General features: G+C 46.1%; 1 protein-coding gene across 1 annotated transcript in view; it reads left to right on the top strand.

Moving 5' to 3' along the window:
* The window catches only part of bmp5 (bone morphogenetic protein 5), a 192,007-nt gene that overhangs the window by 151,065 nt on the left and 16,435 nt on the right, over nucleotides 1–24,507 (top strand). The window contains exon 4 of the mRNA XM_041188065.1: nucleotides 19,564–19,761. Within this exon, the coding sequence (XP_041043999.1) occupies nucleotides 19,564–19,761 (198 nt within the window). The remainder of the gene's footprint in view (nucleotides 1–19,563; nucleotides 19,762–24,507) is intronic.

The raw sequence follows: 24,507 nt of genomic DNA, 5'->3' as shown, positions 1-24,507 counted from the left end.
CTGGTGATGTCATCTTGGGAATTGCTTGACTCCATTTTATAATGGGACTACCTTTAAATGCCTTGCATGAATTGTATTCCTGGTGTCCTGGGCAATGTTCTCTCTGTCTACCACTGCCTAATAATAGATAATCTGGTGACTACACTTCAAAAGAATTTATTTGGTTTAAAGAGCTTTGGGATGTTTTGAATTCGTAATAGGTGCTGTATGAATGTAAATCTTCCTTTTTTTCTAGAGAAAAATGATTGGCTGAAAAAGGAAAATAAAAATCATTTTTATTTATTCATTCATGGGATGTGGGTGTTGCTGGTTAGGCCAGTGTTTATTGCCCATCCCTAATTGCCCTTGTTCAGAGGGCATTTAAGAGTCAACCACATTGCTGTGGGTTTGGAGTCACATGTAGGCTAGACCATGTCAGGATAGTAGATTTCCTGCCTTAAAGGACATTAGTGAACTAGGTGAGTTTTTACAACAATCGACAATAGTTTCATGGTCATCGTTAGACTTTTAATTCCAGGTTTTTATTGAATTCAAATTCCACCGCCTGCCTTGGCAGGATTTGAACCCAGGTCCCCAGGACATTACCCTGGATCTCTGGTTGAGCTATAAGATTACTAGTGCAGCTACAAAACAGTACCAGCGAACAACTGGGTCAAAGAAGTGTGCAAATATATTACAATAATAAATGCTGCTTATGAGAGAAAAGTTAGATTAATTCTTGGGATATCACCGGCATTTATAGCCCATCCCTGGTTCATCTTGAGAAGGTGGTGGGGCTTCTTCTTAAAGCACTACAGTCTGTGTGGTGTAGATACTGTGTTGGATGGGTGTTCCAGGACTTCCAGTTAAGGAACAGCGATATTATTTCCAAGACAAGATGATGTTTGACACAGAGGAAGCTGTAGGCAATGATGTCCCTATGCACCTGCTTTCCTTGCCCTTCTAAGTGGTGGAAGTCACAGGTTTGAGAGGGCTGCCGAAAGAATTTTGGCACAGACTCAATGGGCTGAATGGCCTCCTTTTGTGCTGTAACAATTCTTTGTTTCTGAGTTGCTGCAGTGCATCCCATTGGACACACCGCTGCCACTGGTGGCGGAGGGAGTGAAAGTTTAAAGTAATGGATGGCATGCCATTCAAGCCAGCTGCTTAGTCCTGGACGGTGTCAAGCTTCTTGAGTGTTGTTGGAGCTGCACTCATCCAGGCAAGTGGAGAGTATTCCATCACACTCCTGGCCTGTGCCTTGTAGATGGTGGACAGGCTTTTAGGAGACAGCGGGTAAGTCACACACTGCAGAATACTCAGTCTCTGACCTGCTCTTGTAGTCACATCATTTATGTGGCTGGTTGGTTAACTCTCTAGTCAGTGGTGACCCCCCCCCCCCCCCCCCCCCCCCCCGCCAGTCTAAGATGTTGATGGTGGGAGTTTTCAGTCATGGTAATGTGAAGTTGTAAGTCGAGGGAACATTGTTAGAGTCTCTCTCGTAGTAGGAGGTCATTGCCTGGTATTTGTGTGGCATAGATTTTACTTACTAGGAAAATGTCTAGGTCTTGCTCCATGCTGACATGGACTACTTCTGAATTTGAGGAGTTGCGAATGTAACTGAATATTGTGCAATCATCGGTGAACACGCCGACTTCTGACCTTGCAATTGAGGGAAGGTCATTGATGAAGCAGCAGAAGATGGTTGAGCCTAGGACATGACTAGTGATGTCCTGTGTCTGAAAGTGAATTGACCTCCAACAACTACAAACATCTTCCTTTGTGTTAGATATGACTCCAACCAGTGGAGAATTTCCCCCTGATTCCCATTGACTTCAATTGCATGAGTGTTCCGTGATTCCACACTCGGTCAAATGCTGCCTTGTTTTCAACTTCACCTCTGGAATCCAGCTCTTTCATCCATGTTTGAACCAAGGCTGTAATGAGGTCGGTATCATACTGCTATTTGTGGGAACTTGTGTGAAAATTGATTTCCTACAGCAACTACACTTCAAAAGGATTTATTTGGTTATAAAGACCTTTGGGATGTTTTGACTTCATAATAGGTACTGTATGAATGTAAGTCTTCCTTTTTTTCTAGAGAATAAGGATTTCAGCTACAAAACAGGACCAGCAAACAACTGAGTCGAAGAACTGTGAAAGTATATTACACACATGTGGTTCTAGAGAAACCCAAACTGGAGATTGGTGAGCAAATTATTGCTGAGTAAAAGCCCACTAATAGCATTGTCAACAACACCTTCCATCACTTTGTTGATGATTAAGAATAATCTGATGGGGTGGGTTTGCCTAGATCAGGCCATATCTTGGCAATTTTTCATAATGTTGGATAGATGCCAGTGTTGTAGCTGTAGTGGAATGGCTTGGCTAGGGGCAAGGTTCTGAAGCATAAGTCTTCAGCATTACTGCCAGAATGCTGTCAAGGTCCACATCTTTAGCTGTATCCAATGTGCTCAGCCCTTTCTTGATTTCGAACGGAGTAGATCAAATTGGCGAAGACTGGCATCTGTGACATTGGGGACCTCAGGAGGAAAGATAGATGATCCACTTGGCACTTCAGTTAGCTGAAAACATTAAATCTTGTCACTCATCTGTTGGGCGTCACCATTGTTGAGGTTGGGGATACCTGTGGAGCCTCCTCATCCTGTTTGTTGTTTAATTTTCCATCACCATTCATTCATGACTAGATGTGACAGTCCATAGAGCTTTGATCAGATCCATTGATTGTGGGATCACTTAGCTCTGTCTATAACATCATTGACCAGAAATGTTGACTGTTTCTTTCTTCACAGATGCTGCCAGGCTGGCTGTGTATTTCCAGCCTCTTCTGTTTTTATTTCTGTTTATAGCTTACTGCATCCGCATTTAGCTTGCATGTCGACCTGTATAGCTTCACCAGGTTGACACCTTATTTTTAGGTATGCCTGGCTCTGTCTATGGAACTTGGCTTAGTCGCCTGGCTTCAAGGTAATGAAGAAGGGAGAAATGGGATGTGCCAAGCCACCAGATTGCAGATTGTGCTGGAATACAGTTTTACTGCTGCTGATGGCTCGCAATGTCTCTTCAGTACCCAGTTTTGAGCAGCTCCAGCTGTCCTTAAATGACCTCATTTAACGCAGTGGGTAGTGCCACATGACACCAGGGAGGACAGTCTCAGTGTGATGATGGGATTTGGTCTCCATGAGGATCGTGCGGTGATCACTCCTACCAAACTATCATGGACAGGTGCATCTGCGAAAGGTAGGTCAGTGAGGAGGTTGTTGCTTTGTGTTTGTTCTACTTCTTGCTGCAAGTCCGGTCTCGCAGCTATGTCTTTTAGCTCTCAGCCAGCTTAGTAATAGTATGACCAGGGCACTATTGGTGATCACTTGAAGTCCCCATCCAAAGTATATCTTGTGCCCTTGCTAACTTCATTGCCTCCTCAAGTGCTGTTCAATGTAGAGGAATACTGTGTGTACCATGGATGGTGATTGTGATGTTGGCTGATAGATATATGAATATGACAACCTTAGCCTGTTGCTTGACTAGTCCGTGAGACAGCTCTCCCAAGTTTGGCAGCGGTAGTCCATGAGAAGGAGTTTGCAGGGTTGACTGTGGTGACTGATTCAAGTGGTCTGGTTTTACTCTTTCACTCCTTTCCAACAGTTTAATGCAACTGAGCGGCTTTCTAGGCTACTTCAGAGGATTGTTAAGAGTTAACCACATTGGTGGAGGATTGAAGTCACATAGACATAGAATTTGATGGAAGTTTACAGCACAGAAACAGGCCATTCAGTGTTTATGCCCCACACAACATCCTCCCACCTTACTTCGCCAAATCCTTTTGATTTATCCTTCTACTCCTTTCTCCCTCATATAGCTATCTAGCTTCTGTTTAAACACATCTATTCCATTCATTGCAACCACTCCATGTGGCAGGAGTTTTTTTATTCTGTGGGCATCAGTGACACATCCCTAATTGCCTTTGAGAGTGGTTAAGAGTCAACCATGTTGCTGCATGTCTGAAGTGACATGAAGACCAAGCCTTCCCTAAAGGACACTGGTGAACCAGATGGGGTTTATAGCAATTGATTAATTAATGAAAGCAAACCAGCCTTCAAATTTAAATTCCAGCAGCTTCTGTTTTGGGATTTGAACCTGTGTCCCAAGGGAATTAGCCTGTGCATCTGTATTACTAGTCAAGTGTCACCGTTTCCCTGTTCTCCTCAGTAAATGGGCTTCTCCTTAGTTTCTTACAAGTCACTATCCCATAGGCCATATTGGGTAAGGACAGCAGCTTTCCTTCCCTAGAAGACATTAATCAACCAGTCACATTTTTATTGTCAAAATTACTTTTATCTATAATAGTTTTTTACTCCATGGGCAGAAATCTTGCTCTGCAGGTGGGTGGATGCGCGCCCGACTCACTCAAGCGTGAAATGACACGCGTTGGCATCGGCCAAGCCTGCTGACGTCAACGCGCAATCGCGCGATAGTTCAGTCAGTGGGCGCGCTCCCCCGACAATTAGAGGGCCTGTTAAGGCCATTAAGTAATCAATTAAATTAAATGTTTTGCTCCCAGTTCAACCTAACTGTTGGCAGGCAGGCGAAAAGGCCAAGCGGCCTTTGCATTTTTTTGGAAACCCCATCATAGGTGGTATGAGGTTTCCAAAAGCAAATAAAAATAAAATAAAAACTTTAATTTTTCATTAATAACATGTCCCTGTTCATGTGACAGAGAGGACATGTTTCCGCTCTGTGCTTCAGGGAGATTATCAAGTGCTCACTCGCGTGCATGTGCGAAGTTCATGTTCAGTCTGCTCACCCTCCTCCCCCCCAACACAGGCAGCGCTCAGTGCTGCCCCTTGTGTTTCACGCTGGGCAGGCCTTAATTGGCCCACCAGTGTGAAATCACGGTCTGGTGCTGATCGCGGGTGGCGGTCGGCTTCCCACCCGCCCCCACCTGCCCCACCCACTCCTGCCTGCCCCCACCTGCCCCACCCACTCCTGCCTGCCCCCGCCTGCCCCACCCACTCCTGCCTGCCCCCGCCCGCCCCCGCCTGCCCCACCCACTCCTGCCTGCCCCCGCCTGCCCCACCCCCTCCTGCCTGCCCCTGCCCCTGCCCACCTGCCCTACCCACTCCTGCCTGCCCCTGCCTGCCCCACCCACTCCTGCCTGCCCCTGCCCACCCGCGCCTGCCCCACCCACTCCTGCCTGCCCCTGCCCACCTGCCCCACCCACTCCTGCCTGCCCCTGCCTGCCCCACCCACTCCTGCCTGCCCCTGCCCCTGCCCGCCTGCCCCACCCACTCCTGCCTGCCCCCGCCTGCCCCACCCACTCCTGCCTGCCCCCGCCCGCCCCACCCACTCCTGCCTGCCCCTGCCCCTGCCCGCCTGCCCCACCCACCCCCGCCTGCCCCACCCACTCCTGTCTGCCCTCGCCTGCCCCACCCACTCCTGCCTGCCCCCGCCCACCCCCACCTGCCCCACCCACTCCTGCCTGCCCCCGCCTGCCCCACCCACTCCTGCCTGCCCCCGCCCACCCCCACCTGCCCCACCCAATCCTGCCTGCCCCCGCCTGCCCCACCCACTCCTGCCTGCCCCTGCCCACCCGCGCCTGCCCCACCCACTCCTGCCTGCCCCTGCCCACCTGCCCCACCCACTCCTGCCTGCCCCTGCCTGCCCCACCCACTCCTGCCTGCCCCTGCCCCTGCCCGCCTGCCCCACCCACTCCTGCCTGCCCCCGCCTGCCCCACCCACTCCTGCCTGCCCCCGCCCGCCCCACCCACTCCTGCCTGCCCCTGCCCCTGCCCGCCTGCCCCACCCACCCCCGCCTGCCCCACCCACTCCTGTCTGCCCTCGCCTGCCCCACCCACTCCTGCCTGCCCCCGCCCACCCCCACCTGCCCCACCCACTCCTGCCTGCCCCCGCCTGCCCCACCCACTCCTGCCTGCCCCCGCCCACCCCCGCCTGCCCCACCCACTCCTGCCTGCCCCCGCCTGCCCCACCCACTCCTGCCTGCCCCCGCCTGCCCCACCCACTCCTGCCTGCCCCTGCCCCTGCCCGCCTGCCCCACCCACTCCTGCCTGCCCCCGCCTGCCCCACCCACTCCTGCCTGCCCCCGCCTGCCCCACCCACTCCTGCCTGCCCCTGCCCCTGCCCGCCTGCCCCACCCACTCCTGCCTGCCCCCGCCCACCCCCGCCTGCCCCACCCACTCCTGCCTGCCCCCGCCTGCCCCACCCACTCCTGCCTGCCCCTGCCCGCCTGCCCCACCCACTCCTGCCTGCCCCTGCCCACCCCCGTCTGCCCCACCCACTCCTGCCTGCCCCCGCCCGCCTGCCCCACCCACTCCTGCCTGCCCCCGCCCACCCCCGCCGAGCCAGGGGCAAAATTCTGCCCCAGCTTTTAATTTTATAAAATTTGAATTCAAATTCCCAACCTGCCATGGCCACATTCCAATTAGACCAGGTCTCGCAGTTACTCGTCCAATAATATCACCACTGTGCTAATGTACCCCTCACCAGTGTTTAAATATATGACTTGGGGCTACAGGAGAACAGATCATTTCTGGGGATCTCTCTTTGATAAGATACTGTCCTTCTGCTGATTCCACAATGATGTCATTAGAGAATCCTAGGATATTGACACAAAGACAATGAAGAAAAAGTGGTAAGTGCCCAATTAAAGTTCATGCCTTTCTTTAAAATGGCAAACAAAATAATATTGTACAAACTCAACTAGATCCACATGCAGGCCACTGCTGCCTGCCACATTCTTTATTCACACAGTCACCATTTCCATAACTTGCCCCCTATCCCCCATCCCAGTGTGTAAGCATTGTGATACTATCTAGACCAGGAAGGCTCCAGATTCAGTTGCTGAATCAATTGACTCAATTGTTTATGTTGTGAAGTAGTTGACGTCTAGATCTCAACACGTCAGTATCTATGGAAGGGAAGAGACGGCTAAGGTGCTCACTCACTCCCATTCAGCACCAAGGGATGCCTAATGACAAAGTACACATGTGTGGACCTTAGGCCCAGGGAGAGCTTCAGAATGTCATCTGGGTAAGGTATTACTGGGAGGGCTGCCAGTTCTCATGGATGAGTCAAGGCTTTCCATTATGTATTGAATATCTTGTTTAGCTTGCAGTACTTTGCAAGCCAGTGCATTATAGGATTGCAGAATCCACTTTTCTATTGTTAGTTCTCTTACTGCAGCAGCATAAACAAGAGCAGCCATGTTCAATCACCTCCACACCTCCGTGAGTATTGATTAGTCTTTTAAAGGTTATCGATCGTACCAATATTAAAATATAACACTTTCAAAATAGAAGGGGGTAAATTGTTGGGGGGGTGTGGTGGTGGGTTGTGGGGACAGGAAATGCAATACAGCTACTGAGGGGGATTTTAACTGCAGTGGTTTTTGGGCAGGAGGTGGGTTGGAGTAAGAAGTAATGCAGTCAAATGCTTGAAAATCCTGAGAAACACATGTTTTAAAACATTAACGTTACACGTTAAAACAAGGGGAGCAGTGGCATGGTGGTATTGTCACTGGACTAGTATTCCAGAGGCCCAGGGCAGGATTTTCCTGTCAGCGAGCAGTGGGTGCAGGGCAGGGCCCGATCACTGACGTGTAAAATGAGGTGCAGTGACGACGGGCGGAACTCCCGATTTCACCGCACCCCGTTTAAATTTTCAGGAAGGCGGGGGTTCTGCAAAATCAGCTGATCTCCCACCGACCTGTCAATGGCCAATTGAGGCCATTGACAGAGCAATTAAAGTAATTAATGGACCTGCCTGTCCAACTTAAGGCTGGCGGGCAGGCCAGGAGCCCTGGCGAGAACCAGAAAAAGCATGAAATCTCATCCACGGACGGGATAAGGTTTCTTGTAGGTTTTAAAAGATTTAATTAAAGTATTTTTCAAAGTGATGGACATGTCACATGAGGGAACATGTCAGAGAATTTGTTTTTTCTAATTTTAATATTTTTTATTGTGGAGCCAATCACCCTGAGGCAGCACTTAGCCTCAGGGAGATGAGTGCACTCTTTCCTGCGCATGCGTGAAAGAGCGCACTCTTGGGTTTAGGGAATCCAACCCCCCCCCCCAGCCCGCACAGGGAGCGCACAGCGATTCCTGGCGGATGTCATGCTGGGCAGGCCTTAATAAGCCCGCCCATGTAAAATGGCGGTGCGGCCCCAATCTGGGGTGCCGATCAGAGGTGCGCCTCCATGCACCCACACTTCAGCTTCACCCCCGATGGGGGGATAATCCTACCCCAGGGTAATGGCCTGGGGACCTGGGTTTGAATCCCACCATGGCAGATGGTGAAATATAAATCCAATAAAAATCTGGAATTAAAAGTCTGATGATGACCATGAAACCATTGTCGATTGTTGTAAAAACCCATCTGGTTCATTAATGCCCCTTTAGGGAAGGAAATCTGTCGTCCTTACCTGGTTTGGCCTACATATGACTTCAGACCCACAGCAATGTGGCTGACTCTTAAAATGCCTTCTGAACAAGGGCAATTAGGGATGGGCATCCCATGGACAAATAAAATGTTTTAAAAAGCAAACAATTCTTCTCTAAGTATTTTAAAACATATTTATATGTTTCTCATGGATTGCATTTTAGTTTTTCTGGAATAATTTCTAAGGTCGATCAGCATCATTTAAAGGCACCATTTCTAAATCTACAGCCAACAATCATCAAAGGGGACAGACTGAAGGAATAGTGCTCCTCCTCTCTCCCCCAAACATTATTGCCATGGGTTATGTCCTGCTCTCCACCCTGCTCTAAATCCTGTTATTGGCCTGGAGATTTCCTGAGTTCTTTTTGCATATTTGTGCCTCTGATAAGTTTTTTTCTTGGTCACTGGACATTCGTTTTTTTGTTGCTTGACAAAAATCAGTAGCATTGAGGCAATATCCAAAGTCTTTGGATGCAATAACATTCAATGAAGCATTTATTTTGCTGTCTCTTGGGTACCTTGTTCATTTTATCAGCTATATACACAAACTGTCAGCTGCTTCCTTCAATCTTGTTTGTTAATGACTGTTACAGCACATCTCCAAGTTAAACTTGTTTACACTAAGTTCCAGCCTAAGGAACACAGTGTGGTACAAGAGATGAAGCAGATGTAACAGAAATAATTATGGCATAGGTTTTGGCAATGATCTGTGTTATATCTATCATTTTGTTTCTTTCACAACTGACAGGAATGATAGCACTTCTTGTAATGTTACAAGCTCTTGTGACCACGGGCTATGTGGCTCTGTGATAAATGTAAAGTGACTGAACGAATTAAGTACATGATGGACTAATGAAAGACAAATTCCAGGATTCATAAAGGTGAAGGGAAAGGATAAGAAGTAGCATTTTGGTGCTATGCCCAATGGGTTCAATCTTGCATAAGGTGAGGTATATTTACAAAGCACTATTTCAGCCCTCTCACAAACATGTCAAAACACTACACATGTACTGATTTGCATTATCTAGTTACATAGGCAAACATGGTAGCTATTTTGCCTATTTTACATGGTAAGGTCCCTGCAACAGTATTGACATGAATGCCAAATTAACTTGTTTACAGTTGGCCCAGGACAGTGAACAGTAAACTCAATCCTTCTCTTCAGATCACAACAAAGGACCTTTAACCTCCACGTAAACAGGCCGACAGTGGCTGGATTTAATGTTTCATCCAAAGGACAGCAACGCCCATAATGCAGCATTCCCTCTGTATTGCACTCAGCTCTCACCCTAGATTATGTGCTTAAATCCTGGAATAGGGTTTAAAGCCACGTGCTTTAATTCAGAGAGTTGGCGCCAGAATCGTGTTGACAATCTATTGAAGATTTTTAATCAATGTAAAGCTGTTTTCATTAGGTTATTCTTGAATAAACTTTGTATAAATTTCAAGGGCATTTGATAACAAGTCAAAACAAGTTATTCAACTCTTGTACAGGTCATTAAAATAGGTACAGCTTTGGGAATCTTGCCTGCAAAAGGACATTGATGGATTAACAGATTTTCAGACAAACAACGAGTATGATTCTGAGCTTCAACGTATGAAAATAATTAACTTTCACTGGGGAATATAATATTAAAGGGGATGATCGTCATCTTTAACACGATGAGAGGCAAAGCTAAGTGTAGTTTTCAGTGTTAATTAAATTGGACTATAAGCATAGAATGAAAGGATAAATTTAACATGTGAGACTAGTGAGGAAAATAATGCTGTCCAACATTGTGACATTGTGGAACTGACTTCTCAAACAATGTGGTGGATTAATCTCTTCAAAAAGGAACTAGATCTATAGATGTATGTAGCACAGAAAGAAGCCATTCAGCCCATCATGCCTGTGCTGCCTCTTTGAAACAGCTATCCAATTTGTACTTGGTCTTTCCACACAGCCCAGCAAATTTAACCTTTTAAAATATTTATCCACGTTATGAAATTTACTGATGAGTTTGCTTCGACCATTCTTTCTGGCAGTGCATTCTAGATCATATCAGCTCACTGATTAAAAAAACCCTTCTCCTTATCTGCCCTCTTGTCCTTTTGCCGATTATCTTAAATCTGCTTCCCCGATTACTGACTCACCAGTGAAAACCATTTCCCCTTATGGACTCCACAAAAACCTTTCTGAATTTTGAGTACTTCTATTACATTTCCACTGCACCTTTTATCTGTCCTAAGGAGAATAATCTCAACTTCTCCAGTCTCTCCACCTAACTGAAATCCTTCACCTCAGGTACTATTCTCCTCTTGTTGACAAATGTTTCCAACACCCATCACATGGAGGCTGTGGGTGTCCTGTTTGTCTCTAAGCAGAAGAATTTTTGACAGCTTTAATTGATTTTAATAAGTTGCACGATTAACTTTATTCTTCTTACTGAGCTTGAGAGACTATTCTGAGATGACCAGTACTTCTGAGACCACCTAGATGCACTGTGGCTGGAGCAGGTGCTGGAAGTCATTCTAAAAATGATTTTGACCTGGGGAACATTCAATAACAACGCAACCTGGCAGAGCACAGGCGTGAAGCTTTTACAATGCTACAATGGAGGCCTAGATACAGGGGGGTGGAGGAGAAGAGAGATGTCATCTATCCATATGGCCCCAGGAGGCCGCCCAGGCAAACTTGGAAAAGGCAGCAGGACCAGTTAACCATGGCCATTAATGGCACAGAGGACATGGATCCAGTGCCGCAAGAAGTTCATTGATCTCACTCGAGTGGTCAAGGTCAGTGAATGCACCTTTAAATGCCAAATCCCACCAATGGCATGACTAGCCTTACACACTGCTCAATGCACCACGCCCCAACACTCATCTACCAACAATCCTTATCAATCACAACTCATACCTCACATTCATAGCTTCACCTCACCCTGAGCACTGCAGCAAACCCCACACTCAGATCTCACAACTCGTACACAATGACACCCAAACATATTGCACCATATTCACTGACACATTTTCATCTCTCTTGCAGTACTGGTTGGCACATAACTGGAAGCAGCAGCACTGATCCAACTAGGGACAGGCACAGCTGTATGTCTTCACGGGGGAGATGCTCTCCATCATTGGAGCAGCCATGACTGAAGCTGTGGCCAGCAGAAGGTTGGGAACCATTAAAGATGACGGTATTCCCTAATTCTCTTTCTTGCATCCTGCTTCCCCTTGTCCCACAATCTCTTCTGATTGACAAGCTGAACGTGGTGTAAGTATACACCTCTTTCTTCATCCTCTCCCCTCACCAAAACCCTCTCTTTACACCTTTCCGATCCACCAGAAGTGTGGAGGAGCAGCAAGATTGTGATGATGAAGAAACCCCATTACCCACTCTCATACTTGCACAAACTAACTTGGATTGCAACACTGCGGGTAATTTAGAGGGCAGCTTAGGGGTGGCTCTGCATGTGGTGAGACATCGGACATGAGTGGCCTGCAGCCAGTAAAGGAGACAAGATTAGAGGAGGTGCCAGCTTGCCAGAGGGCGAGGTCACACTTGAGTTCTGCTGCAGTGGACACGGATGAAGACTTTGATGCCGGCCTAGACGAGGACTGATGGATATGCATAACGAAATACTGGATGCATTGGCATGCCTACCAGAAAGCCTACAGTAACTGTCATGGAACTTGGAAGAGCCTGACATCTACTTAGCACAGGATTTTTCACAGAGCTTAGACAGGGTGACCAGCTCAGGGAGAAAAAAAAGTAAGGAACACATAGCCGCAGGGGCAAGACCGCAGGAGGGGAGAGGGAGGAAGTGACAAGATCACAAGACCATAGTAGCGGGGACCACTCATGCTCACCCAGATCCCTTCTTGCTGCTCAGACTCCTCCCCCTCTCTCCTGCCTGGACCACTCCTGCCTGGACCCCTCCTCGCCCACTTTCCTGCCCACACCTGACAATCCGCACTCGGGCCTGAGACTGGTGCCACCACTGGACCCAACTTCAAATACCACCCCCCACCCCCCAAGTCAGACCTGAGTGCCAACCAATGTTAAGCCAGAAGGAGACAAGATCATGGTGGGTTGGGGTCGAGTTTTCCATTTTATATAACTTAACCCTCCCGAGCCTGTCTCCCCCCTGTCCTGGAGGTTAAAGTTTCTCCCATTGTGTCTTGAAAGGGCTGTGGATCTTTCGGCATTTTCAGCCACGCACTAGGGCAGTGACCTAGCGCATGCTTTGCCAGTGTCCTGGGCCCATAAATTCAGGCTGGAGCAGGGCAGCTCATAGAGTTATTAGAGTTATTATGACACAGAAGGAGGCCATTTGACCCATCGAGTCCATGCTAGCCATGTCATAAACAAGGAAACATCACTGAGTGCTGGACCAAGTCCAAAATAGGCTCTGGTATGTTCAGCATTCTGGTTGTTGATTTAACTAAACCAGACTCCAATCAGAGGGAGGTAGAAACCAAACAGTTTAAGAAACTGATTCCCTATTTTAACAGTGTTAGTATAAAACTGTATTTGTGAAGATATCTTTTATCAAAAAGAAATGTGCAGCTCTTCACAAACTGAATTCCCAGAAAGTATAGTTTGGTCCTATTTGTGTGTGCTACTCTAATATTGCAGTGACCATTCATGGAAGCAATGTTGTGACCTCTGCTTTTCATTTTGCTTATTATTTACATCCACTTGAAACAAACAGTTCCAACTCCTAATGGGTCGCAAAGACTAATTTACAGCAGACCCATGTCATGAGGCCTGTATGCATTAAATTCAGGGAAAGAAAGCAGAGGAAAAATGATTACCTCTGTCACTGTTTGTGGCAGAATTGCAAATGCATTTGGGAAAAGTTCCGCTGTTTGCTAATGGAGTGAAATTGTGAATGTAACTTTACAGAGGAAGTTTACGACTTTTTTGAAGAAAACAGCACACAAACAAAAGTAGTGGGAGCAGCTTTGCTTTCGGGGGCTGTCTAAATTAATGACAGGGTCTGATTAACACCTTTCACCTCCATTTCCTGGCTGGCCGTCTGCCAGGTGGTTAGATCTTTAGCACCAGACTTTACTGGGGGGGTGGTTTGGTGCAAGACGATGGGATGGAGACCAGGAGGGATAGGAAATGCCCAGGGTGGGGGTAGATCAGAGGCCATAGGTATTCTAGATTGGAGTCTGGTATCAGGGTTGAGAGATCAGAGGCTGTTGTCAAGGGGGTGGAGGAGGGGTGATGGGTGAGAAAATCAGAAGGGTTGGGTTGGGTTGGGTGAGATCAGAGGCCAGGAGGATGAAGAATGGAATGGCCAGGGAGAGATTGGTAGGGTCTGGGGTAGATTGGAAGATTTATGAGGGAGTTCAGAGGTCTCAACCAGTGAACGCAGAGGAAGGAGTGATCGGAAAGACTGAGGGCGGGGGCAGGATCTCAAAACCTGGGTTGGGAGACATTGTGGTTTCGAGGGAGACCAGATTGCAGGGTGGTCCAATCATTGGGGGTCAGTGACTGACTGTGGAGTGGGAAGCAGATTATCTTTCAACAGAACTGTTGAAGGGTCATGAGGACTCGAAACGTCAACTCTTTTCTTCTCCGCCAATGCTGCCAGACCTGCTGAGTTTTTCCAGGTAATTCTGTTTTTGTTTTGGATTTCCAGCATCCGCAGTTTTTTGTTTTTATCTTTAGCAGATTATCTTGTTGGGCTGAGGGAAACACTTCTGCTTCTCGTTGTCCACAATTGTGTTGGAAAGGCAGTTAACGACAGTCCTTGCCTTTCTTTAGCTGCTAGTTTTCTCGAGGCCTCAGAAATACAGCTGGCCAGTAAAACATTTAAATGAGGGATGTGGACAGGTTCAAGGTAGTTTGAGTTCAGGTTTGAGTTCTTTAACACTTTAACACCCCACCTGATTCAAACCCGTCTGGTTTTTGGATTGAAATCCTTCCACTCTCCCAATCTCTCACAATTCTGCTGCAAACACAAAGGGAGGATTTTCCCCTCTTTGAGCGGGCATGGCGGGCAGGTCCAGGAGTGGCCGTGCAATGGTCTGCCACCCGCGATCGGGCCACGGTCATGATTTCCCGCTGGCTGGCCAATTAACGGCTAACCAGCATGAAACGTGTGCTGCAGCGCTCAGCGCTGCCTGGTTGGTGAGGTAGCAGGGCGAGTGTGGAAGTCAGCACATGTGCGCTCGTGCGCTCACAGAAAGCTCCCTGAAGGCACAGAGCTGCCTCTGGGAGCTAAAGATTTTCCACATTAAAACTAAAGTGTTAAAAAATAAAGGAAACCTGTCCCCACCGTGTGATTCTGGCTCTGCCACATGAGCAGGGACATGTTGCAAATGAGTTCTGAAAGCTTTTATTTTATTTTTAGTTAATATTGGAAGCCTCATCCTGCCCTGGAAGAGGTTCCGTCAAAAATTGAAAGGCCGCTTGGCCTATTCACCCGCCCACCAACTGTAAGGTTGGACGGGCAGGGAAAAATTCTATTTAATTAACAATAAATGGGCTTAACAGCCTTCTTAATTGTCAGTGGAGGCACTGCCAACTCCCGCGCGTACCCACTGACTGAAATATCACACGCTATTTCAACGTTCATGCGTGGCAGGCGTGTGCCCTCACGCTGAGGTGAAAATTCAGCCCATAATCAAGGAAATGCTGCCTTCAATGTGGTGACATTTTAAAAAGGCTTCACATTGGTGATGAAACTGAATGTAGATGCTTTTGTTAGTGTTTCAAAATCAAAATGCAGCATGTAAATTGCAGCACTTACACTTTGACCATAAGCCCATTTTAATGCTTATAGTATCAGGGTGAAATGTGACAGAATTCAAGAGCACCTTAAGTGGTTTCCAAATGTCAGATTTTACACCTTGCCATTGGTCTGATGGGCAGAATGTGGCATCATTGGGTGGGCATGCTCCTGACCCAAACAAGCGTAAAATGACGAGCACTCGTGATATTTGATTTGGTGGGCACGTGCAGAATTTGGCAGTGCGCCCGCTGACTATTAGCAGGCCTATTAAGGCCACTAAAGTTCTAATTAAATTAAACTTTTCACTGCCTGCCCAACATCACAGGTGGAGGGCAGGCGAAAAGAACAAGCGGCCTTTGGATTTTTTGCGAAACCTCATCCACGGGCAGGATGAAGTTTCGATCAGTGGTTAAAAAAAAAAGTTTTTCAAACCAATTTCTAACATGTCCCTGCTCTTGTGACATGATGGGACATGTTATTAACATTTTTAAATTCCTTGGGCTGAATTTTCCGTTTGTCGGGCAGGCGGAGTTGACCCAATCGTGGGCGGGCGGGGACCCAATCGCTGCCAGCGTTCAGGGCACAGCACCATTTTATGTGGACGGGCCAATTAGGGTCCGCCCAGTGTGATGTCCACCAGGAAGCACTATGCGCTCCTTGTGCAGGCGGCGGGGGGGGCGAGCTTTAAAATCGAGAGTGTACTCTTTCACGAATGCACACGAAAGAGCGCGCTCATCTCCCTGAGGCTAAGTGCAGCCTCAGGGAATCGCCTCAACTTTTAAAAATATTAAAAATAGAAAAAAAAAAATCCCTTACATGTCCCCTCATGTGACAATGTCACATGAGTTGGGACATGTTCATAATTTCCATAACAACTTTATTACAATTTTTAAAACCCTACATGAAACCTCATCCCGCCGCTGGATGAAGTTTTTTCTGTTTGCCGCCGGGGCTCCTGGGTTGTCTGCCAAACTTAAGGTTGGACAGGCAGGTCCTTTAATAGCTTAATTGATCCTGTCAATGGCTGTGCCTCCGCCTTCCTGAAAATTTAAGTGGGGCTGGATGACGTTGGGGGTTCCGCCCGACATCATCCCACATCATTTTACGTGTCGGTGAGTGGGCCCTGCCCCCGATCGCTGACAGTAAAAACATGCCCCTTATTTTTTATTTACCAAATTCTTCAGCTCTGTGCTTCAGGGAGCTTTTACTGCGCGCGCCCCAGCGCATGTGCACACTTCTGCACTCGCATTCCTCCTGCCCCCACCCAGGCAGCACTGAGCGTTGCAGTGTGCGTTTCACACTGGCCAGTAATTGGCCAGCCAACATGAAATCCATGTCGGGGCTCGATCACGGACGGTGGTCAACTTAGTGATCACTCCCGGGCCTGCCCACCACGCCTGCCTGACAAGGGCAAAATTCTGCCAAATATGTTATTTCATAATTAAAAAGTCTGATTGATTATTTAAAGATTGACGACTCAGTCCCAAACTGTGTGGCAGGGTGACCTTCTTTCTTTTCAGTCCAGGATTCAAATCACAGGAGAGGTTGACGCTTGACCTCAATAACCACAGATCCACTGTGAGGCTGCTAACACTACTTGGTGGCTTGGAGAAATGACTCATCCTCAGATAGAGAAAACTGACGGCTGTCTTCTGATCCCAATCTAATATACCTTGTATCAGTGATTGTGTCAGTGTTGGATTAGTAGCAGACCAGGAAGGTTTCAGCCACAGCCCCAGGTCAAAGTTTAATCACCTTATTTCAGCCGCAGCAGCAGTAGGAGCCCTATTGCTGCCTGCAGTTCCCTTGGTTTGGGGAATTTATATCAGCCAATATAAAATCTCTTGGGGCGGATTCTCCCCTCGTTGGGCAGACTGACCCGGGAGTGGCCGCGAATGGTCAGCCGTAAGGTTGGGCGGGCAGTGAAAAACTCTGCTGAATTAGTTGCTTAAAGACCTTAATAGGCCTCTTAATTGTCAGTGGGCGCACTGCCGGCTCTTGCGTGCACACGCCGGCTGAAATATCGCACGAGTGTGCAATGACGCTCGCGGGGACGCTCGCCTGATGTCATTGTTTGCTGTTTCATGCTTGGACGTGTCGGGTGCGTGCCCACACGCCGAGCTGAAAGTCCTGGCCTTGATTGCTTTTCAGTGATTTCCCGCATAGAATGTGTGTGGACATTGGCTGAGGTCACGGTTGCAGTCGGCTGGTGGTGCCCTATGTTTCAAATCACTTGTTAGTGCTCGCTGCCAATAGTCATAGGCCCCAATTTTAACCCAGCATAACTGAATGGGTGTTGAGTGGGTTAAAAGCTTACCCAGAGTGATGACAACTAGGCCAAGGAGTAGAAGGATGGCTAGCGTCCATGGAACAAGGATGTTCTCAGGAGGGGAGAGGAGAAAATAGGCAAGAAAAGAAATCCTTAAAAAAGGGTATTTCATGCAAAGACCCAAGACACCAACAATCTTAAAAACCATTTTCATGAATGGTTATGAATTCATGTTCAATGAAAGATTAAACTCTGATTAAATCCGACAGATAGGCCTTTTTAATAGTCAAAAAAAAAGCCTGTAATTTTTTTTAAAAAAATGCACATTAGTTCATTTGTTGATCTTGGATCAAGTAGAATTAAATGAAAGTAATCTAATTTATTTTTCAAAGTCCATACTTCAAACTGGCTAAAACATCTAATTACAAAGTGTTGACTGTAACTTGCAAAGACATTTTGTTATGTAATTTGATTTTTTTTAACAGTAGTTTGGTGCGGATGTGAATGGTGCAGCTGCGTATATTCATTAAAGTGTTCACTTCTTTTTGCCTTAGTTCTGCTTCTTTTCATTGGGAACATCTTAAGCTAATTTAAAGTCAAACACCTGAATAAACATGTTGTAGAAGTGTTTATGTATTGAAGTGGGCCATTTCAAGGTATGATATTTGGATGGAATTTTGTAATTTCTCTTTTACAGCAAGCAGGCTGCCAGAGAGAGGCAGTTCAATCTGAATTAATACGTTTGTTAAAGTGGGGATAGAATGGAAATGGCTGAAACCACAAATAAAACTGCTCCATTCATATGTGCCAGGACACAACGTTTTCTTGCAAAATACAGACTTTGGCTCTTAGCCACCTTAGGCTTTCCCTTTAAAAGTACCTTAACAGATTATTTGTTTAAGGTTTACTCAAGTGAATAGATCCAAGTTCTTTCAATAAGTCGAAGAAAGATTAATCTGATTGCACATTTGGGAAACAGATTTTTTTTGCTACCCTCTCTTCAGAATTGTTCCATGTTGCAAAGCTGCTTTGTGGAAATTGCGTGGAAGGAAATTATTTGTGTCACAAAGTAAACTGTTTGATCATGCATTGCCAACAACAAAAAGAGAAAAAAAAATAGGTGGGGAAAGTTCAGAAGCTTATTTCAATCTGCACAAGTTCAAAGAGTTAGCCCTTGATTCTAACTTGGAAAGTAATTGGTGTGGGCAGCTGTACAGTTTCTTATGACAGGTCTTCAGTTTTCAATAAGAACGCTTTGCATTTTACAACATCAACTGTTTACTCTGCCAGGATAAATATCTACAGATAGAACTGGTACACTTGTCATTAAAATAATATTACGAAATCACAGCTACCTGGGGAGAAACTTAAATGGACTAACCTGCCATCCCCTAGTTGCTGGAGCAAATTTAATGGTGAATAAATCCAACCCAGTGAATCTCGGGGAAATTGTACACATCTTTTGAGCAATTCCACCTTCAGTGTGTTCTAACTGGCAGCAATTCATTCTGCAAGCTGCGTGATTTGTAACTGAGCTCAGAGCCCAGTACCTGCAAAAATGTCACTTGCAGCTACCAGACCCCAGAAGCATGTTGCACTCTGTTCATTGATAATGGTGCTCTGTGCATTCATGAACACAAGGGATTACAAAGTTGAGCTTGTTACCATTAGGTTTGAACCTTAGGACAAAGCGGCCTGGATGATAGCTTTCTGCTGACATTAAAAAACATCCAAAACAGCAGTCTACAAACTTGCTTTTAACACTGGAGTGAAACAACTGCACCTGGCAAGATGCTCAAGCAGTGTGAGAATACTTTCTGGAGGTGGGTTTGCACCTCATTGCTCTCATCTGGTTGGGTATCAGATCGCTGAATCTTCTGTTATGCTACTGATCTTGCACATATACATCCAAAACTGCTTCACATTGATATGAAGATGGTAATATAATCTCAGAGCAAGTGGAAAAATAGAGCTGTGAGGTTTATTCATTTGAATCTGAGTGCATAGTCCTTTATATCTATTTATATGTCGAAAAGACACTGTAAAAATGATTATAGTAAAGCTTATGCTTAAGAGTTGTGAATACTCAAATATTAACTTTGTTTTTTTTAGGTCGCACCATTAATATAAGATCAGCCGGCCTAATAGGAAGACATGGCCCACAATCCAAGCAGCCCTTTATGGTGGCCTTTTTCAAAGCCAGTGAAGTGCTGTTACGCTCTGTGAGGGCTGCCAGTAATAAACGGAAAAACCAAAACCGAAACAAATCCAGTAGCTCTCAAGATTCCACAAGGTTATCCAGCCCTGGAGGTATGAAAATGTATTTTTGCACCTTAAAGTAAAGGTAAAAATTTCTCCTCTCATAAGAAGAGAAACAGTCCGGACCAGTACTCTTTTTTACCCAGTTTTTACTGGTGTTCCGTTTTAAGCTATATAAGGCCAGTTTGGACCAATATTCTTATTTCCCAGCTTTTACTGTTTTTTCGTTCTGAGCTGTGCACTGCATGTAACTAAATTGGCTGTATGTTCCATTGCCTTTACAATTTTGCGACGTGTATCCCACAGAGAAAGTTCTCCTTAGCCTGCTGTTCCTTTACCCTTATAAAAATTTTTACACCATCTTTCTAAAGTGTCCTGTTTAAAATAAACTGGAATTTGTGCTTATATTTCCATACTCATTTGTCCCCTAACCTGCTTGATTCAATCATGTCATAATCATTGTTGCTTTTTCACTGAAATTTAAAAGAAGTGTTAATAAGATTTTGATTAGAATTCTATCTTCCTTAAAGCTGCCTCAGCCTCCTTTCTATAACTTGTGACCCAGTTCATCTCCAATTAAAGCAGTTCCCTATTACTTACTACAGGATGTTATGTCTAGTGCGATGCAGAAGTCATGTGGAAAGCTTTGATCTTCCAGAACCTTTTTCCTCTGATGGTTCTGTCATCCTTAATTTCTCAGCACTCACTGTGGATACTCCAATTCCTGTCTATTATATTAAAACCATGATGTGGCCCCACTGTCATTCATTTATGTGAAAAAAGTGGGTTTTAATCAGTAGTCTTTTACCAGAGGGTTTGAAAAACATAATTAAAGAGCTAGATGACAACAAGAACGACTTCTAACTTCCTGCCTGTGTGAGTATATGTTTGTGGTCTGGTTTGCTGGTATTTTATGCTATCAACCCCTTAGGGCACAGCTGGTTATCAGATCACTCTGTTTAGAATGATGAATTGAATCCTGCTGACATTGAGAACCAAGCCCATGTCTGTCCTCAAATATTGTTTTTCAACATAATTTAGATATATTTAGCATCTAAGGATTAGCTTTTAGTCATGAAAACTGTGTCAAATATAATTAATGTAATATTCAAATCTAGTGGCTAGCCCTGAATCCTTTCTGTGCTTTATAAACATAATAAGTGTGTTTGTTGTAGTCACAAAAAACACAGGGGAAAAATGAAAGAAAAAAGCCTGACATTTTGCTGTTTATGTAATTCAGGGTTCAAAAACCTATGTAGGCAGCTGTAGCACTAAAGTTTTGAAGTTGCCAAGGAGCTTTAGTGCTGAGCATAATTCTCCGTACAGCACATGCAATAGTCAATGTTCCATTTTGTTTTCCTTTCTGCCTGCCTAAATGCTAATGACATCTGTTTCTAGATAATGAGTGTGATTATGTTTGACATAGTGTAAAACTGATTTTGAATGCTTTAAATACTGTTCTTAAAGCTCAATTTGAAACAGTATGACAAAAATGTCATTTTTAATTGTGATAATTAAAACCACATTTAAAAGAACCAGCCTAACACATACCCTGTATTTCAAGGCTAGGGTGAGACTTCAGTAGTGTACTGTTATTGTCAGTTTTCCTGTCAAATTGTGCAGTGAAAACAATTTATCTGCAGCAAAGTGGCAACCATCACTAAACATCTCAAGGTTTCTTCCAAACTTACGATTGAGAATTCAATTCCACTGCAGTACCTTGAGGAAGGTTTATGTGACTCCTCCTCATGGCTTAGGAGTCAATCACTGGTCTGTGCTGTGGTAATGGAACTCAGCCAACACTCAGTTAGTATGAGGAAGCCATGATAGTTAGGGAGCAATCCCCTGCTGGTTGCTATTTGGCTGCTGCAGTTGGAAGTCCGCATTTGTCGATATTGGTTAATGAATGCATCAGGTTCAGCTGTGATACCTTCTCCTGTTGAATTATTTACCAATACATGACCAGTTGTGTAAGACGATACAGTTCAAATGGTGCAGGTAAAATCGACACTGTAACATGTAATCAATAATATCAGGCCAGAAAATTGGGGAGAAAGAAGAAAGAGTTCTTGGAAAAGGCCAGAAGATTCAATTTATGTTTAACCCTGATTTTTTCTTGCCTCTGGGGAGGTGTAAATTTTAAGTTTTCTGCTCATCTTACTGATCCTGATGCAGAATGAGGTGAAATTTTTTTACTCAGGGCTGTGTATCTTTGGAACTCTCTTCCTGAAAAGGCAGTGGAAGCCAAGTCTTTGAATATTTTTAAGGCAAAGGTGGATAGATTCTTGGTGAGCAAGGGGGTGATAGGTTATCGGGGGCAGGTGGGATACAGATTTCAGGTTACTATCAGATCATGATCTTATTAAATGGCAGAGCAGGCTTGAGGAGCTGAATGTCCTACTCCTGCTCCTTGTTTATATGAAGATAAAAACATTTTCCTACTTTTTTCCAAACCTTTGTAAAAGAGGGGTTGGGCCAAAATCGAGCTCACCACATGGAAATTTCTGACATTCACTGTTGGTGGGCACCAAAGATGCATGCTTAGGGGTGTAGGGCCAGGCCGAAGTTCCAGGTGACCTCCCCTAATTTAGTGGCCAGGAATTTCCGTGCCCACCGGTGTCGGGCGTGTTCGGTGGTGTGAGCGGACAATATGGCACGATTGGGTTTCACAATGGTGTGAAACCAGTTCAAGATCGTCCGCTCAGCCCTCCAGTGGTTGTTTACATTCTCCGCCAACATCAGCATATCATTATTAGGCCTGCCCGTCGGAATCGTTATCACACCTCCCCCCCGCTGGATCATCCGCCCACGTCAGTGGGAGAACACGCCAACATGTTTCACAACAGCACATAATCGACGTGCACCTGGCGGGCTGCACTTCGCTTGGGACATCAAGGTCTTTTTGCCTACCTTGCTTCAGCCAGTGCTCGCAGTCATCAGCACCAGGCTTCACAGGCAGCACTACATCACTTTTAGGGGCCTCACGGGTAGGTCTCTATCTACCAGATCAGCCATATATGGGTGGCTTTTCAATGGCTGAAGGGCTAGAGCTGTACTGGAGAAGGAGGATAACTCAGGGTGTGTGGGGGGGGGCACATGTTCATCTGTGCAAATGGCCTCAAGATGGTGAGGGCTTGGGAGGCAGCCTGCAGAGGAGATGAGGCCAGATGGACATTTGAGGATGGGTGGTGATGCCCCTTGAGCTGGCAGTGAGTGAGATGCCAGCAAATAGGCGATGGGCTTGAGTGTGTGAGTTTAGAGTGATGAGATGGTTTCCATATCCTGGCTGCACGGATGAGATCATTCATCCTCTATCTGCATTGGATGACCAACCTCTACTGTGTAGTATTGGCACTGATCACCACTGCCATCGCCAGCAAGCCAGAATGGTAATGTTGCTGTCCCTTCTGCGGCCAGAGCCTGGGTAGAGGACATCAAAGTAGGCCTGCATGGTGCCCAAAAGGCACTCAAGGGCTGCAGTCTTCTTGCCTTTCGGGGCCATGTTTTCTTTGCTGCAGTCCTAGGCTGGATGCATTGAGCGCGGCTGTACCTTAAATGTGGTGTCTGGCGTGATGAAGTGGCAGGTGATGGTGTGGCAGGCCGCCTGCCATCAAAATAGCGTGTTTCCCGGGAATGCATAAATAATGTGGTGGGTTTGGGACGATATGGCGTGAAAACCCACCACCGCGGCTGGTGGGTAACCTGCCTGCTAAAGCACTTAGCACAAATCCAGGACGATTCCACCCATTGTGTTCAATGTTGAAGGGGGATGCATGCTAGGGCCAATAACTGTAATACTATTTAGTGTCCACTTTATAAAACTTGCTTAAGATGTATGTATCTTTAACCTTCCCACAAAAGCCTCTTGTTCTCTGCTATTCACCGTATTAATATTTTTTGTTCCTCCTCCTTATTTCGCATACTAGGTTGGTAGGTCTTGTTGAAACTGCTGGTGGTCTAGTGCTGCCAAATAAAGTATTTCCCACCATTGTATCAATAATAATTGTCACATGAACAGAAGCTCATTTGCTTTGGTTTGAGCTTATTTAATTGATTGGCATTACCTGCGATACTTGATGTTGCGAAACGACATAACTATCCCACCTTTGGACCCAATGCAAAGATCAGCTTCACAGAGAAACTTCATCCCGATCAGCATCTTTTATCCACAGGGAAGAATTTTTCCTGTGGCGGGAGCAGGCGCGGAACCAATCGCCGTCCGCATTCGGCTGCGCGCTGCCATTTTATGCGGGTGGGCCAATTAAAGCCTGCCCAGCATAACGTGCGGCCAGTAGCGCTCAGCACTAGCTGTGCGGGCAGGGAGGAGGAGGAAGAGTCGGGGCCTGTGCTCTTTAGCGTGCATGCGCATGAAAGAGTGCAGCTATCTCCTTGAGGCAGCTCCGTGCCTCGGGGATTGAATGGATTAGAAAACTTTTGAACAAATAAAGTAAACATTTATTTAAACATGTCCACTCATGTGACAGTGTCACATGTTTGTGAAGTTAGGAAAAGTTACTTATTTATTTTATAAAAGCTTCAGGAAACCTCATCCCACCCGTGGGAAAAACACAAAGGCCGCTTGGGCTCCTCACCTGCCCGCCAGCCTTAAGGTTGAATGGACAGCATTCTTAACAAGTTTAATTACTTTTTTAATGGCCTTAATAGGCAGTTGACAGTTCAACAGGCGCACAGCCACCTCCGGTGCGCACCTGCTGAATGAAATATCGAGATGACGTCGGGGTGCATGCCCAACGACGTTTTACACATCAATGTGTCAGGTCCGCCCCCGCACGCCGA

This window comes from Carcharodon carcharias, chromosome 5 (genome assembly GCF_017639515.1).
Source record: "Carcharodon carcharias isolate sCarCar2 chromosome 5, sCarCar2.pri, whole genome shotgun sequence".
NCBI classification, from domain to species: Eukaryota; Metazoa; Chordata; class Chondrichthyes; order Lamniformes; family Lamnidae; genus Carcharodon; species Carcharodon carcharias.
The sequence above is the reverse complement of the archived record's forward strand: the minus strand, read 5'-3'. Positions and strand labels throughout refer to the sequence as shown.